The following is a 14,392-nucleotide window of genomic DNA, read 5'->3' on the forward strand; positions in this document are numbered from 1 at the left end:
TTCTTGATTTGTGCTGTAGCCTTTTTGGTTTCATTTATTTATGTGTTGTTCTATTCACTATGTAGATTGTTCTTATACACCATGGTACATTCCATCTACGGACACCTACTTAATAATAAACCTGATACACCTGATTCTGTTGATACAGCATAGATGTATTATTAGAACATGCTTCATGCTGCAGGTTGAGTCTGCTTCCTGTTTGGGTGGGGTTGATAGAGGAAGAAGAAGAGGAGAGTCGGAAAAGAGGAGACAGCGAGAGGTAGATGCTCTGGTGAGTGAAACACTGCTCTCTGCTGTAGAGACAGAGTACTTACAATCATTTACCTCTGAATTGTAGTTGAGTTGAAGTACAAAGTAGCACAAAATGTATACTCAATTGAAGTACAAGTACCTCAAAATTGTAGTGAATCTACTTAGTTACTTTACACCACTGTACTTATGTTACGTTTTTATGATCAAATGATGTGGACATTGAGTCAGGTTACTATTGTGGCTATGGAAGTGCTTTTCGACCTATACAATCCCAACATCTAAGTTGTGTTTATGATTAAAATAAAACGTAATTACTGTATACATTACATTTTTGGGGTAATTTATTTTAATTACTCAAGTTTACAAAGCCACACAGGATACACTGCAGTATACAGTACCAACAGAAAACCGTACAAAAAGTGAGATACGATGCAAGGTCAAATGAACTATTCAAGTCAGATGATGATGCAAAGTGGATAGCAGACACATGCTGAAGAAACATTAACTGTACAATAGATTATAAACAATTAAAAAACATTTACCAAATATATAAATACAAAGAAGAAGAAAAAAGGGATAAAAATAGGACATCACATAAATAACAAGTCTATCAAAAATGTGTGTTGAGAAGCGATTTAAAAGCTGTGCCCCCGTGTTCGAGTCCTGAACGGGACCCTTTGTTTAATGTTTATCCCATCTTTCTGTCCTGTCTATCTAACAAATGGCCAAATTAAAATGAAAAGATCAATACTTATTTTGCATTCATTATCCCATATGTTCACACTTTCTCTCCCAACGCAGAAATTAATAATATGAATTTCCAAAATTGGGGAGAAGACATAGTAAACACAAAATATTTTATCTTTTTTTAAATGCTCAATACATATCAGCGACGACATCGTTAATATACCATTCTTTTAGCCAGGGTAATCCTGTAGTGAAAACCTTTATTGGGACAGTCCCACAGTGAACATGAACACCTGGGTTCTCGTAGCCTCTGCTGCAAAAAAACATCCCACAAACCAACATTTTGGGGTTCCTGTTGGTTCTCCAAAGTCTCTACCTGTCTTTAAGTTTTGTTGCTGGCTCAACAAGTTCTCTTGTTTCCATATGTATGGTGCTGGAAACATGACTTGTAGCGCTAACTGCTGGTTGTATGGTGTCTTGGATTTCTTCAGGTCTGTATCGTGCCTTGTTGGTTCTCCAGGTTCTTCTTGTTCAGTGTGTTGTCCAGCTCCAGGTTCTGAAGCTGAACGCTGACCTGCCTCCCTTCTGGGTTCTGCTGGTTCTGGTTCTGCTCCTGAGGAGGAAACACTGGGGTTTAACTTTTCCTCTGTTACTAAAAAAACGACTGTAAGGGCTGTCCTCAGCTAGCATTAACTAGCGTAATTTTCTGTTGTTTTTGGTTTCAGGATAGTTTCTGAATATTGTTTTATGTTAAATGCTTTGTGCTTCGTCATGTTCTATTATTTTGGTACCTTGTTGGAATAAGTGTCTTAACTTTAACAAGATATGCTTGTGATATCTGTAGTTTCTATGTGATATAATCCATAAAAACACCATTTCCCAGCAGGACACATGATGCAGGGATCAGGCTGGAGTACCTGGTTGAGCTGCAGCTGGTGGCTGAACTGGGCCAGAGTGGAGTACAGGAACTGGTACTGCTCTGTGGTCTGGATCATACCACCTCTGCACAGGACAGGGGGAATAAACAAAATGTAACACCCCAGATATAGAGACAAGAATCTGATAAAAACACACAGACAGGAGAGAGAGGAGAGTTTTCCCCACCTGTCGAGTCGGAGCTGACAGACGGTCTCCAGGATGTCGAGCTGCCCGGTGTCTCTGAGCTGCTGACAGCCGATACTGCCGACGATGAAACACCCGGTCCTGCCGATACCTGCACTGAGAGGAGAGGAGACGTGCAGACGAGAAGTTTAACGGGGGAGAACACCTTCAAGACCCTGTGCAGCAGCAGCTGGGATCAAATGGTACTGTTACATTTTCAAAACATACAATTCAAATGATAAAATCAATGTAAAGTCAGTAAACTGGCAGCCATGAGGATGATGGTTATAGAGTGAAGAGGATATTATGTTTTCTATTTTTCCTTTAATGTTTGTTTATTTTGGTTATATATACAATATGTGTATATATTTTAAGTCTGCTAATTGCATTAAGTTGTACAGGGAATACCAGATACATAAAACACTTATTCTTTACCCTGTATTCCCCCATTTGACTGAGGATAGACATCAAAAGGAGTAAAAAATAAAATAAATAAACAATCATATAATATAAAATAAATAATAAAATAATAAACCAAAAAATATATATATTATAAAATAATAGATAATAAAATAAAACAAATTATGGAAAATAAAAAAATTAAAGTTAGGAAAGCAGTTAGTAGTGTTTTCAGATCAAAGTACAAGATGTTTGCTGTTGCGGTTAAAAACGTTCCCATCATGTCTTCAGAAGTACATGAAAGGTTTTGGTTTCATATTTAAATTCTAAATTCATTCAAATTCTGTTAAAAAAAGGGTTTTCTCCTCTGCGGTCTGTGTGCGACTACTGAGCCGTGTCCTTTAACATTGCTCTCTAGTTGTATCTCGAGCAACACAGAAGTGCTTCTTTGATCACACACACTCTTTAATGCGTCCTCAAACAGGAAGTAGCTTTCGAAACATCTGCAGCATCAGAGGCTGTTTTACCGTTGAGTGACCCAGAGGGTAATACATAGAGGTGGGAGAAGTACTTAGATCTTGTACTTGAGTCAAAGTAGAAGTACTACAGTGTAGTGTTGTCGTACTTATGTATAAACGTTTGTGCTTGTACTTAATATTTAGATTTTTCTTGGAATATTAGAACTTTTTTGCCTGAAAATGTTCAACCTTCCTTCTTGTAACAATCCACCACCCTTTTACTGACAATGCTATGATTTTTTTTACGTGCACTGTAACACATCGTTTGTCCACACATCTTCAACAAGCAGCACAACAGGAACCAACCTGCAGTGGACGACGATTGGTCCAGGATCCGGGGCGGGGGCTGTGATTGGCTGACAGCTGGGAGGTGGGAGGGACTTCCTGTACGTCTCCACCTCCTCCACGAGTCTCAGCAGGGGGGCAGTGCATTGTGGGATGTGGTGGTCTGGCCAAGAGGTGAACCAGTAGTGTCTGATGGGACGATGCTCCGAATCCAGCTACACAACACACACACACACACACACACACACACAACACACACACACACACACACACACACACACACACACACACACACACAACACACACACACAACACACACACACACACACACACACACACACACACACACACACCACACACACACACACACACACACACACACACACACAAAAAAACAACATTTTTCATTCAGAGATTTTGTGTTCAAATGTAAACCAAATGGAAAGACAAAAAAAAAGTTGCATACTCTCTCAGCTATTTTGTTTAAACACAACCTTTATAATATAGATTAGAATATTGAATGGTTTTAAGTTTTAAAGTCCAAAATCCATATTAGAACTACAGTATGTGATTGTAAGTTTCACTCTGGTTGCTGTTTTTTTGTTCGTGCTCTGAAATGTGTTCCGTTTTCATTGGATAGTACTTTGTTAACGGGGTAATTTTATCATACGAAAACAAGTTCTCCGTCTACATTCAGTAGATGGAAACACCGATGGGCGTCCATCATGATGAAACCAAGAGTTGATTTTTATCTCAACAGAGGCGGAAAGAACATGAATGCTTAGAGCTGATATGTGTGCTATAGCTTAAAAAACATGCACTTTAATTTAAGATTTCCTTACTCAGCTCTGCAGTTTGGACTGATTGGTGTAGTCAATGCAATTCTACATAAACATGTTGTGAATTTGTTTGCAAATGTTTAATGTTTGAGTGCCAGAGGGGCAAAGTGTCACTTCCTGTCAGAACGTGGCCACATTTCTGAGGCGACTTTATCTCTAAATGATGATAACGCTGCGGCATCACTGTGGCAGATGTTGCTCTGATGGACATATTTGGAAACCTGTTTGTGAACAAGGCCTGTATAAATTACAACTACTAGAGATGAAGTGGAGCAGAAAATAAAAATACTCAAGTAAACTAAGTACTTAAGTACTCTACTTGAGTAAAAGTACTTCACAGTACCTGGATGTCCATGTCAGTAACAGTGAAGCCGTCTTTCTCCCAGCTGTCTGTCACTCTGAGGAGGAATCTGCCAAACCGTTCTGTCTCTCCTTCCTCCTCCTCTTCCTCCCTCTGCTCCTCTTCTTCCTCTTCCTCCTCCTTCACACTCCTCCTGCTCTTCCTCCTCCTCCTCTCCCTCGGCTGTGGCCAGTACAGCTCACACTTCTGGAAAAAAAAAACAGAGCTTCACACACTTCAGGACAAGTCAAGATAAAAAAGACATGAAAACAGTAGAGAGGAGCTGAGGAGTCGACAAACCTCGTTGTTCTCCTTCAGTCTGGTAACCATGACGATGATGCTGCTCCTCTCCTGGCCACACCATGTCCCAGAAATCCCCCACGGTGTGTAACATCGGCCCCTGGGTGGGCAATGTAAGCTCTGGGGGCCCCTCTGTAACCCTGCAGCACAGAGAGGTCTTCCAATTAATCAATCAACCAACATAGCAACCAACCAATAAACCAACCACTCAACCAACCAGCCAACCAACCAACCAACCAACCAACCAACCAATCAACCAACCACTCAACCAACCAACCAGCCAGCCAACCAACCAACCAACCACTCAACCAGCCAGCCAACCAACCAACCACATCACCAACCACTCAACCAACCAACCAACCAACCGACCAACCAGACCGACCAACGACCTCCGACCGACCGAAACCGAACCGACCACCCCGACCGCCCGACCGACCGTCCGACCGACCATGCCCGACCGACCGATCCCGACCTACCGACCGACCGACCGACCGACCGACCGGCCACCATTGAATTCAATCAATCATCAGTCAATCAAGCAAGCAAGCAACCAATACATGAATCAGTTAATATCTCAATCCACTCATCCAACCATCTGATCAATCAAACAACCAATTAACATGTATAAATTAAATCAAATTACCATCAAAAAAACAGAATCATAAACCAATCATCACGTATCAATCAATATCTAATCAATCCATAAATGTATTAAATCGATAGAAATGCATGCTAATAGCACATTAAAGACAGGTTACTGTCATACTCTCTACAGGTGACTGATATGCTGATAAAAAGTAAATGTACAACTCAAAAACAGAACCAAAACATTGTTCAGACTTGTCCGCTAGCTCCAAAAAGAAGAAGAGCTTTGAGACTGCTACATCCACTTCTTTGCTCTCTCATCGAGTAACTGTATGGCAGTCTGAACAGCAGTGTTTTTATCCCTCCTGAATCACCCATGTACCCATGTGATGTACACCTGTAAGTTGCTCTTGAAAATTGTATTTGGACTAAAGGATACCTTCCCTTGCTTTTGAGATCCTTGGATGCTGCATTTATTTGATAGTTAATATTTATTTTGGAGTTGAACATGTAAATACGGCTTATTCTGCCATTTAATAAATTGCACAAATCTTTAATAACTTGCATAACTTGTTGGACTTACAGGAGGCATTTTCTAACTTTGCAAGGCCGAAAGTGGTTACATTTTTAAGAAACCCATAACTGCATCATGCAGAAGATATGACTACTTTTGAAACCGCAAAACATCTTGGACCTCATGAGACAGGAAGTGAAGAGTTAAGACTGTTCTCTTCATCAATAACAACCGCGACAACAACAAAAGTGTCCAATCAGTCACAGATGTACGTTTACTTTGTATTAACCTGTACATGTAAATTAATGTGTACGTGTTTGTTATTCTATTAAACAATTTGTAGATGTTGTTGCACATCTGCTTTACAACAACACACACACACACACACACACACACACACACACACACACACACACACACACACACACACACACACACACACACACACACACACACACACCACACACACACAGCGCTGAGGCGGCAGAGTGTGAGGGATGCGTGGGCCGGTGGTGAGGGGGGGGGAGGGGGTTAGTCATTTACGGACGTGTCACTTCCTCCCTCACTTCCTGTGGTTTTCCTGGTTGTCACACTCCTACGCTGACAAACCGACGGCTCATATCTGAGTTTCTGTCTGTTAGGTCACACACCACACACACACACACACACACACACACACACCACACCACACAAGACGCCCACGCTGAGTGACAGCGCTGTCACACTCTATCAGCTTGTTTTCATTTGGAAACATATTTTCTTCAGTGTCAGTAAACACATTTAATGAGGATTGAATAATGAAATAATAAAGTTCAAAGTTAAAGAAGAGATGGTGACACTCGAACCAATGATCTGATTACAGCTGACATTTTTCAAAGAGGTTTCTTACAATACAGATTTATTTTGATAAATAAGTAAGAGGGAACTTTGAGATCCTTTTGATGTGCACATGAACATTTTAGTTTGTGCATTTTCCAGGCTTCATTCAAATTATTAAAACTCTGCAATACTAACTAGTGATGTCACTATGTTACTAAAATAAACAAAGGAGTCCAATGGAGGTGTTTCTACTGTGGTTAGGGAAATGGAATAGAACCTGATATCTCACCCTAACCTGATACTAAATGGAAAAATAGCTGCCAAAAATGACAAATGCATGTGCCTTGACTCTGTTCAGAGCATATTGTACACCACTGCACATTTGTGGTCAAACTACAGAAAAGCAAGTTTACGGAAACTTCAAGTAGCTTATAATGATGCCATGAGAATATTGCTGAAGAGACCTCGATGGTCTAGTGCAAGTGAAATGTTTGTGGCTGCAGGAGTCAATACTCTACAAGCTGTTTTAAGAAATCTCATGTATAAATGTATTTGCCGGCTTAATGACTCTGATAATTAAATCCTCTTGGCCTTATCAAACATAAGGTTTAGTACTACACGCTACCAATCTGTGGAGACATTGGTATAGTTGTCTCTTTGTAGGACACTGATTTATATTATTCTCAAACTGTGAATTTTTTTTTATGCTGTGTATGTAATTTATTATATGTAATGCCTTGTCTTTTATCTGGACCCTGAGTCTGTAATAAAGTTTTCATTCATTCATTCAATATGAAATAATGTAGGTCTCTGACCTTGATGTAGTTAGCGTTGATGTAGCGGTCTGGCGACGCCTCTTCCTCCAGGTTCCTCAGGACCACCCGGCTCTCAGGGTCTAAAGAACAAACAACAAACCACAATCATGAACAAGAGTAAAAAAAAACAGGGTCTGGTGTGTTTCTACTTATTGGAGAAGGAAAGCTACTGACTGGGCAGGATGGTTTTGTATCTGTCTTTGATCATGTGACCTTGAACATCGAGCTCTGCGGCGTTCACAAAGTTCGGAGGGATTTTCTGTGGAGGAGACAGGGACGTTACAACAAACGCCATGAATGCATGAAACATTCTTTGTAACTTTGAATGCACCTCCTTACCTGGTACTCTACATTCAGTGTGTTTTTGTCGATGGCCGCCAGCTGCAGCAAGGTGTTTGTGAGAGGCCGGGAGGAGGTGTGAAGCAGCTGGAGCCACACCTCCTTTGGGGTGGAGACAGAACACACAGGCTCCGCCCCCAGACTGCTCACGTCCAATAGCAGCGAGAGGTTAGAGCCCCGCCTACAAGGATAACCAATCAAAAAACAGCATGAGCATAATTCATTTTTGGAAAGTGATTACATTTATAGATAATAGGGACATGTTATGATATTTAGTAAGCGTTTGTTTGAAACTCACCTCTCTTGCAGGCGGACCGAGGCTTTGCGAGGAGGAGTGGTCAGGGGAGGGGGCGTGGTCGGGTCATCGAGAGGAAGTGAAACTGAGTGCACTGCCGACATTCTGTAGGTGTGTGTGTGTGTGTGTGTGTGTGTGTGTGTGTGTGTGTGTGTGTGTGTGTGTGTGTGTGTGTGTGTGTGTGTGTGTGTGAATCTGTGTCTGTGTGTGTGTTAGAGTTGTTCTTAGCTGTCCATCATCACACCACGCTGTAGGAAAGAGAGGGACTATGAATGTCAAAACAGTGGAAACAAAATCTGCTTTATCTCAAAAAAGAAAAGGAATTATTCAAATCTTCTGAACAATTATGGCTGAAGTCATCTGATTTGTGCAGAACGTCAAACACTGAAGCTTCTTTAGCTGCAGTTTCTAAAACAAGATGATAACGGTAAAAGAGAAACTTCCCTTTTTAAATAAAAAGACAGGATATTCAGCAGCCAGACAGAAACCTGAAAACGACCAATCACTAATCCACCCAGGGAACTCCTTCTCTGTTTTATTCTAATTTTTTTCTCTCAAAACACACAGAGTTAAACAGAGTTTATTCTAGAGTCATAATACTTAAAACAGTCTAAGCAAAGCTTTTATCAGAAAGATTTAAAATAGTGTTAGATCGCGATTTATATTGTTGAAATGTGTAAAATATCACAGCTTTGATGAAGAATCAGCTACATGTTGAGTGCCTGTGAAATCACCACCAACCCTGCAGCTCAATGGAGATGTTGAGCATGATTTTAGTTCTAGTTTTGGTTTTACAGGATATTTACTGTAGCAGCCTCCCAGACCGAAACAAAAACATTGAATGTACTCACCGTTATGTTCCAAGTCTCTCTATTTTAAGTCGCACTTCTTTATTTTTCTGGCACCCGCTTAATGGTTTTGTGACAGAACTTCAATACACAAAGTTTGACATGACAAAACTATTTGTGCGATGACAAAGCCGAAGCTTCCCACCACACTGAGAAGATCTACTTCAAAGACTCATCATCGTGAAGACTTGACTTGCCTGACCGAGGATGTGTGTGTGTGTGTGTGTGTGTGTGTGTGTGTGGTGTGTGTGTGTGTGTGTGTGTGTGTGTGTGTGTGTGTGTGTGTGTGTGTGTCTTATTCATTGTGTTTCCACACCAGTTCAGATCTGTGTCTCCATCGGAAGAGTTTCCTCACAGCAGGAAGTCAGTTCACCCACACTGTCTCAACACACACACACGCACGCACGCACCCACGCGCGCACGCACGCACGCACCCACGCACGCACACACACACACACACACAGTATACTGAAGCAAGCGTGTGTTATTGATATGAAACGATAAGAGATATGAGTGTTTTTTTCTCACTCCGATTTCTTGTCTGCTCTTGTTTCGTGTCATCAGTCTCATCTTATCACATTTAGACAAGAACAGGCCAAATGTTTCCCAATTTACCAAGAAACCTTACCATAGCTTGGCAAATATAGGTATCCCAGCATGCATTTCACATCAACCAGCAGTGATCGTAGAAGATATGAGAAGGGTTGTCATTTTCTTTCAATACTTGTTATCGTTCGACAAATTAGTTTGAGATTTTTGAAACTGTCAAATGTTTCATTAAGTTTTAAAGAGGTCATATTGTGCTTATTTTCAGCTTCATATTAGTATTGTGTTCCTCTACTGGGACATGTTTCCATGCTTTAATGTTCAAAAAGCTCTTTATTCTTCTCATACTGCCTGTGCTGCAGCACCTCTTTTCACCCTCTGTCTGAAACCAGAGCCCAGTCTGCTCTGATTGGTCAGCTGGCCGGCTCTGTTGTGATTGGTCAACCACTTAGAGATGTCCCGCCACCTATCACGTACATTGTATTAGCACGACGGTTACATAGTGATGTCACTATGTTCCTGAAGTAAACAAAGGAGTCCAATGGAGGCGTTTCAGGCGGGGGGGTTGGGGTGTGGGAGAGGAGGGAACACAGGGATTTTAGCCTCTGCAGACCATTTACATGCACAGAAACCATATAACAAACTACAGGAAAGGGAAAAACAACCAAAAGCCTCTTTAAGAACCTTTCCATTCCAATACTTTTGTACTTTAACTTAAAGTGGACCTATCATGCTATATTTTAATAATATAGTGTAGGACCATACCTACTGTATATAAGGCATATTTATACTTTTTTTTTTTCAAAATACCAAACAGATCATGCATTTTAGCCATGCCTCATTTCGCTCAATTTGACATTTTTTAGATCTGTTTTTGCAAGGGTTGATTCTGTGAGCAACAGCACCACCTACTGGCCTGGCATATGTACTACAGCGTCTCCAGCGCTTTCGAACGGCAATGGCCGTGGCTGTCTCCTCCTGATTGGTGGAGTTGGCCCAATAGCCGTAGCGCCACCGTCCTGACGTCAGGACAGTGTTCAAATCTGGATCAGTTTTTATCAGATCCGTTGCAGCCCCTTTTTTAGAGATTTGGGTATGGAGGAAAATAGAGAGGGTTGTGTTTTCTGACACTTGGTGAGTTCCCTGGAACACCGGGGACACATATTCATGTATAAAAGACGTACAAAAGTGCATTTTGCATGATAGGTCCCCTTTAAGTAATATTTTAAATGCAGGATTTTTACTTGTAACAGAGTATTTTACAATTTAGTATCCATATTACTTAAGTATCAGGTCTGAATGCTTCCTCCACCACTGACAATGATATGTTTGATAATATATTGATCAGGCTTACCGGTTATTTGACAGCCATGATGTTCTGTTTTTGAGTAATTCAGTCCTGCAGGGTGTAAATCTTCCTCTGATACCGGGGCCCCCGCTGACTTTCACCTAAAACAACAACAAAACTGACTTTTCTGAACACATCGTACTAACTCAGTGACTAACTAACCAACATAACTAACGAAATAAGCAGAGAAAAAGGAAGGAGATAAGTTTCCTCTGTCTTTTTCTTGCCCTCTTAAAATCGATGATTTGCAATAGCAAGAAGAAACACGTGAAGAAAGAGAGCGAGAAAGTGAAAGCGAAGGAAAGAAAGTCCAAATATGAGGTAAAGGAGAGAGAAGAAACAGCAGGAATAGACATGTCCTTTTTTTCTGCCGTTATTCAACGTGTTCAGGTAGAGAGAGAGAGAGACCTGAGGGGAGAGAAGGATAGAAAATGAGTCAGAGAGAAAGAAAAGATGGACGGATAATGAAAAAGAGAGGAAGAGAGATGCTCCAGGCGTTGATAGTTAAAACACCAACAGCAGCTTCTCATGAATCATTCATGTCAAATCATACAATACAATCATAAAACACCAGCAGCATAACACACATCTATAACATAAGAAAATAACAAACATCAATGCGACTCTCTTAATGAACACATTGACGCACCTCCATTTTGTTTTTCATTCATCGGTCGAGAAAATTGAATATTTAGTGGTTATTGAATTTTGAACAATAAACATAATCCTTTTTTCATCAAATTGACTCTATACAGGAAGTCAAAGAAGTCCCTGTAACATAACATATTGTTTTTATTTGGGATTACAGTTTTGAAGCCTCAAGTTTGGTATTTGTGCCGTCGATATCTTGGTTTTTGTTGACCTATTGGTTTGTTGGGAACCAGTAATGACAGAGGGTTGAGCTAAGTACTATTAAACTCTGAACAAGACACATTTAAGTGACCAAAATGTTCAAATGAACTTCAACAACGGAAATTCAATTATCCTTTGAAAGGTTTGAAGTTGTAAAATGAAAACATGGACCCCCCCCCCCCCCCCCCCACACCTTATCACCTGAATCTCCTCCTAGAGCACCATTGTGTTCTTTTTTAACCAAATATCTCTCAGAGGGGCGTGGGGAGGGGCTCCTTATTTTCATCTAAAGTAACAGACAGAGAATCAGCACTTTTGAAACAGGGCTGAAACAGAAGGGGATTATGGGTAATGCTGCAATGATCTGTTTGGTGTTTGGAGGCAAACACTTCAGAGACATGTTTTGTATATATCTGAGACTTATAATATATGGATGAAAAACAGTACAATAGGGGACCTTTAAAGTCACTTTTGCATCCTCTGTGTTACTCTAAATGTTGCCAAAATTGCCCAAATTAACATCCTGCTGCATTGAAGAAGACTTGAAAGTAACGATCGAGACCATAAAATAATTACTGTGACAATAAATCCTGAGAGAAGAAGGGTCATTTTATCGTGGACTTCTACACAAACAAACTTTTGTCGCCCCCTATTGGATTTGACAGAGAATGTGGGGGATAAAACAATAACGATATGTATTGTGATGTTGCTTCATTATGTGAAAAACATTCTGTTATAACTCCAAATGTATAATTGTACTATTATCATCAGACCCATGTACTTTAGTTTAAGGTACTTTACACGGTAAATAAAATGACTGTTGCTCAGTTATATCGAAAAATGTTACATATTTCCTAAGAACAAATATGTCTTAGGAAAGTTTTTCATTCATACCTTGCATGTACTTCAAGTTATCAATTCAATATGTAGTAACTTAGGTCTACTTCTAATACCTAATACTTATCATATACAATTATAAAACAACATTGTTTCCACACTGATAAAGTGGTGTTGATATTCCTTACAAAAGATAATCAAAAGTATTTACCTCACAAACACTATATATTCACCACGCCGTTCAAAGTTATCTTTATGGTGAACAAGTTTCTTTAACCCCCCATTTCTCTCACCTTTTTGTTGTTTGTCTCCCTCCCCTTCTTCTTCTTCTTCTTCTTCTCTTTGTTTGAGTATAGTGTCTTCTTCCTTTTCTCTCATCTGTTGCTTTCTGTCGTTTTGCCTTTACGTCTATCTGCTCCTCGCCACTTCCTTTTTCTGCACACCCACCCACTCTCTCATTACCACACACACACACACAACACACACACACACACACACACACAGACATACACACACACACACACACACACACACACACACACACACACACACACACACACACACACACACACACACACACACACACACACACACACACACACTTATTCGCACACACGTACACTTTCTATTCCCCTCATTCAAGGTTATGGGTCCCCTTTAGACTGCACGCCTTGGGCTTCAACATTGTGTACTTGTATCTTTTTCATCCGCCTGTGTGTGTGAATGAGTGTGTGTGTGTGTGTGTGTGTGTGTGTGTGTGTGTGTGTGTGTGTGTGTGTTTGTGTGTATGTGAATGTGTGTTAAGCCATCAGCAGTGTTTCACAGTGGGGCTGTATAAACGGATTTTCCTCGTCTCTTCTCTCCAGCTGTCAGATGAGCAGCAGCAGGATGAGATCCTACTGGGACTCGGTCATGGAGGCCGACCTGCCGGCGTTATTAGCAGTCACCATAGAAATAAAATTAATAGAAGAGATACCTCTTGTTCGCGACAACACTCTTCCTCTGTGCGTGATGAGCAGATAATCACACTGTGGGGGAACTTTTAGGGCTTTGTTCGGAGCTGCGAGGCAACATTAGAGCTCTGCTGCTATACTGCTGTTGTTTTCGCGCCATCTTGTTGTTGTTCTTGTGTCCTGGTGTCATCTTTACACAGTCCTGAAAGTAAAATTATACATTTAAATGCTTATGAGTTTAGGTTTTAACGTCAAAGTGACAATTAGAGTTACAAAGTACGGCAATTAATGATTATTCCCATTATCAATTCAAAGTTTTGTACCATCTATGCAAAAAGAATTGTAAAAAACATCCATCCCAGTGTATACATGTCTTGCTTGGTCAGTTAAAACATAAATATAACAGAAGAAAACTGGTTATATCAATATTTGAGAGGCTGAAACAGCACTTTAACTGCCATTATTGTGACAGAACAAAACAAAAAAAACATCATGGAGAATGAAACATAGAGACAACAGGAAGGATTTTACAACAAGAAAGGATAACACCATGAAAATATTGAATGGACCTAAGACATCACATTCAATGTGTTGTGTTCATCTTCAATCAGGTTATTAAAGTATATTTGGTTGTGAATTATCAACTTTTCTCAAGAAGCCTATGCTACACTCAACATAACAATTATTTTTTACTTTAAACACATATATCATTATCTAGCATATACTAAATTACTTTCAATCAGAAAAGTAATAAAGACAGAGTTTAGTGGCATTGCATACTTGGAGTTTTGGGTTTTATCACGCAAGCTACAATTGGCTAGCTTTGTTATGCTAGATACAAAAAGCTAGCTTCGTAATGGTAGCTACAAACAGCTAGCTTTGTAATGCTAGCTACATAGCTAGCGTTGATGTGCTAC

The 14,392-nt window shown here is 40.3% G+C and overlaps 1 protein-coding gene across 1 annotated transcript; it reads right to left on the minus strand.

Moving 5' to 3' along the window:
• Positions 1-574: 574 nt before the first annotated feature.
• Positions 575-12,897, minus strand: LOC117478541 (tyrosine-protein phosphatase non-receptor type 7-like). The gene is given in 14 exon segments (XM_034125530.1): positions 575-1,555; positions 1,860-1,944; positions 2,047-2,160; positions 3,267-3,460; positions 4,428-4,631; positions 4,725-4,778; positions 4,780-4,830; positions 4,832-4,864; positions 7,458-7,537; positions 7,632-7,716; positions 7,797-7,977; positions 8,095-8,339; positions 10,840-10,934; positions 12,816-12,897. Coding segments are annotated over 12 exon segments (1,308 nt in total). The 5' UTR covers positions 8,196-8,339; positions 10,840-10,934; positions 12,816-12,897; the 3' UTR covers positions 575-1,429.
• Positions 12,898-14,392: the final 1,495 nt, after the last annotated feature.

This window comes from Trematomus bernacchii, unplaced genomic scaffold (genome assembly GCF_902827165.1).
Source record: "Trematomus bernacchii unplaced genomic scaffold, fTreBer1.1, whole genome shotgun sequence".
NCBI classification, from domain to species: domain Eukaryota; kingdom Metazoa; phylum Chordata; class Actinopteri; order Perciformes; family Nototheniidae; genus Trematomus; species Trematomus bernacchii.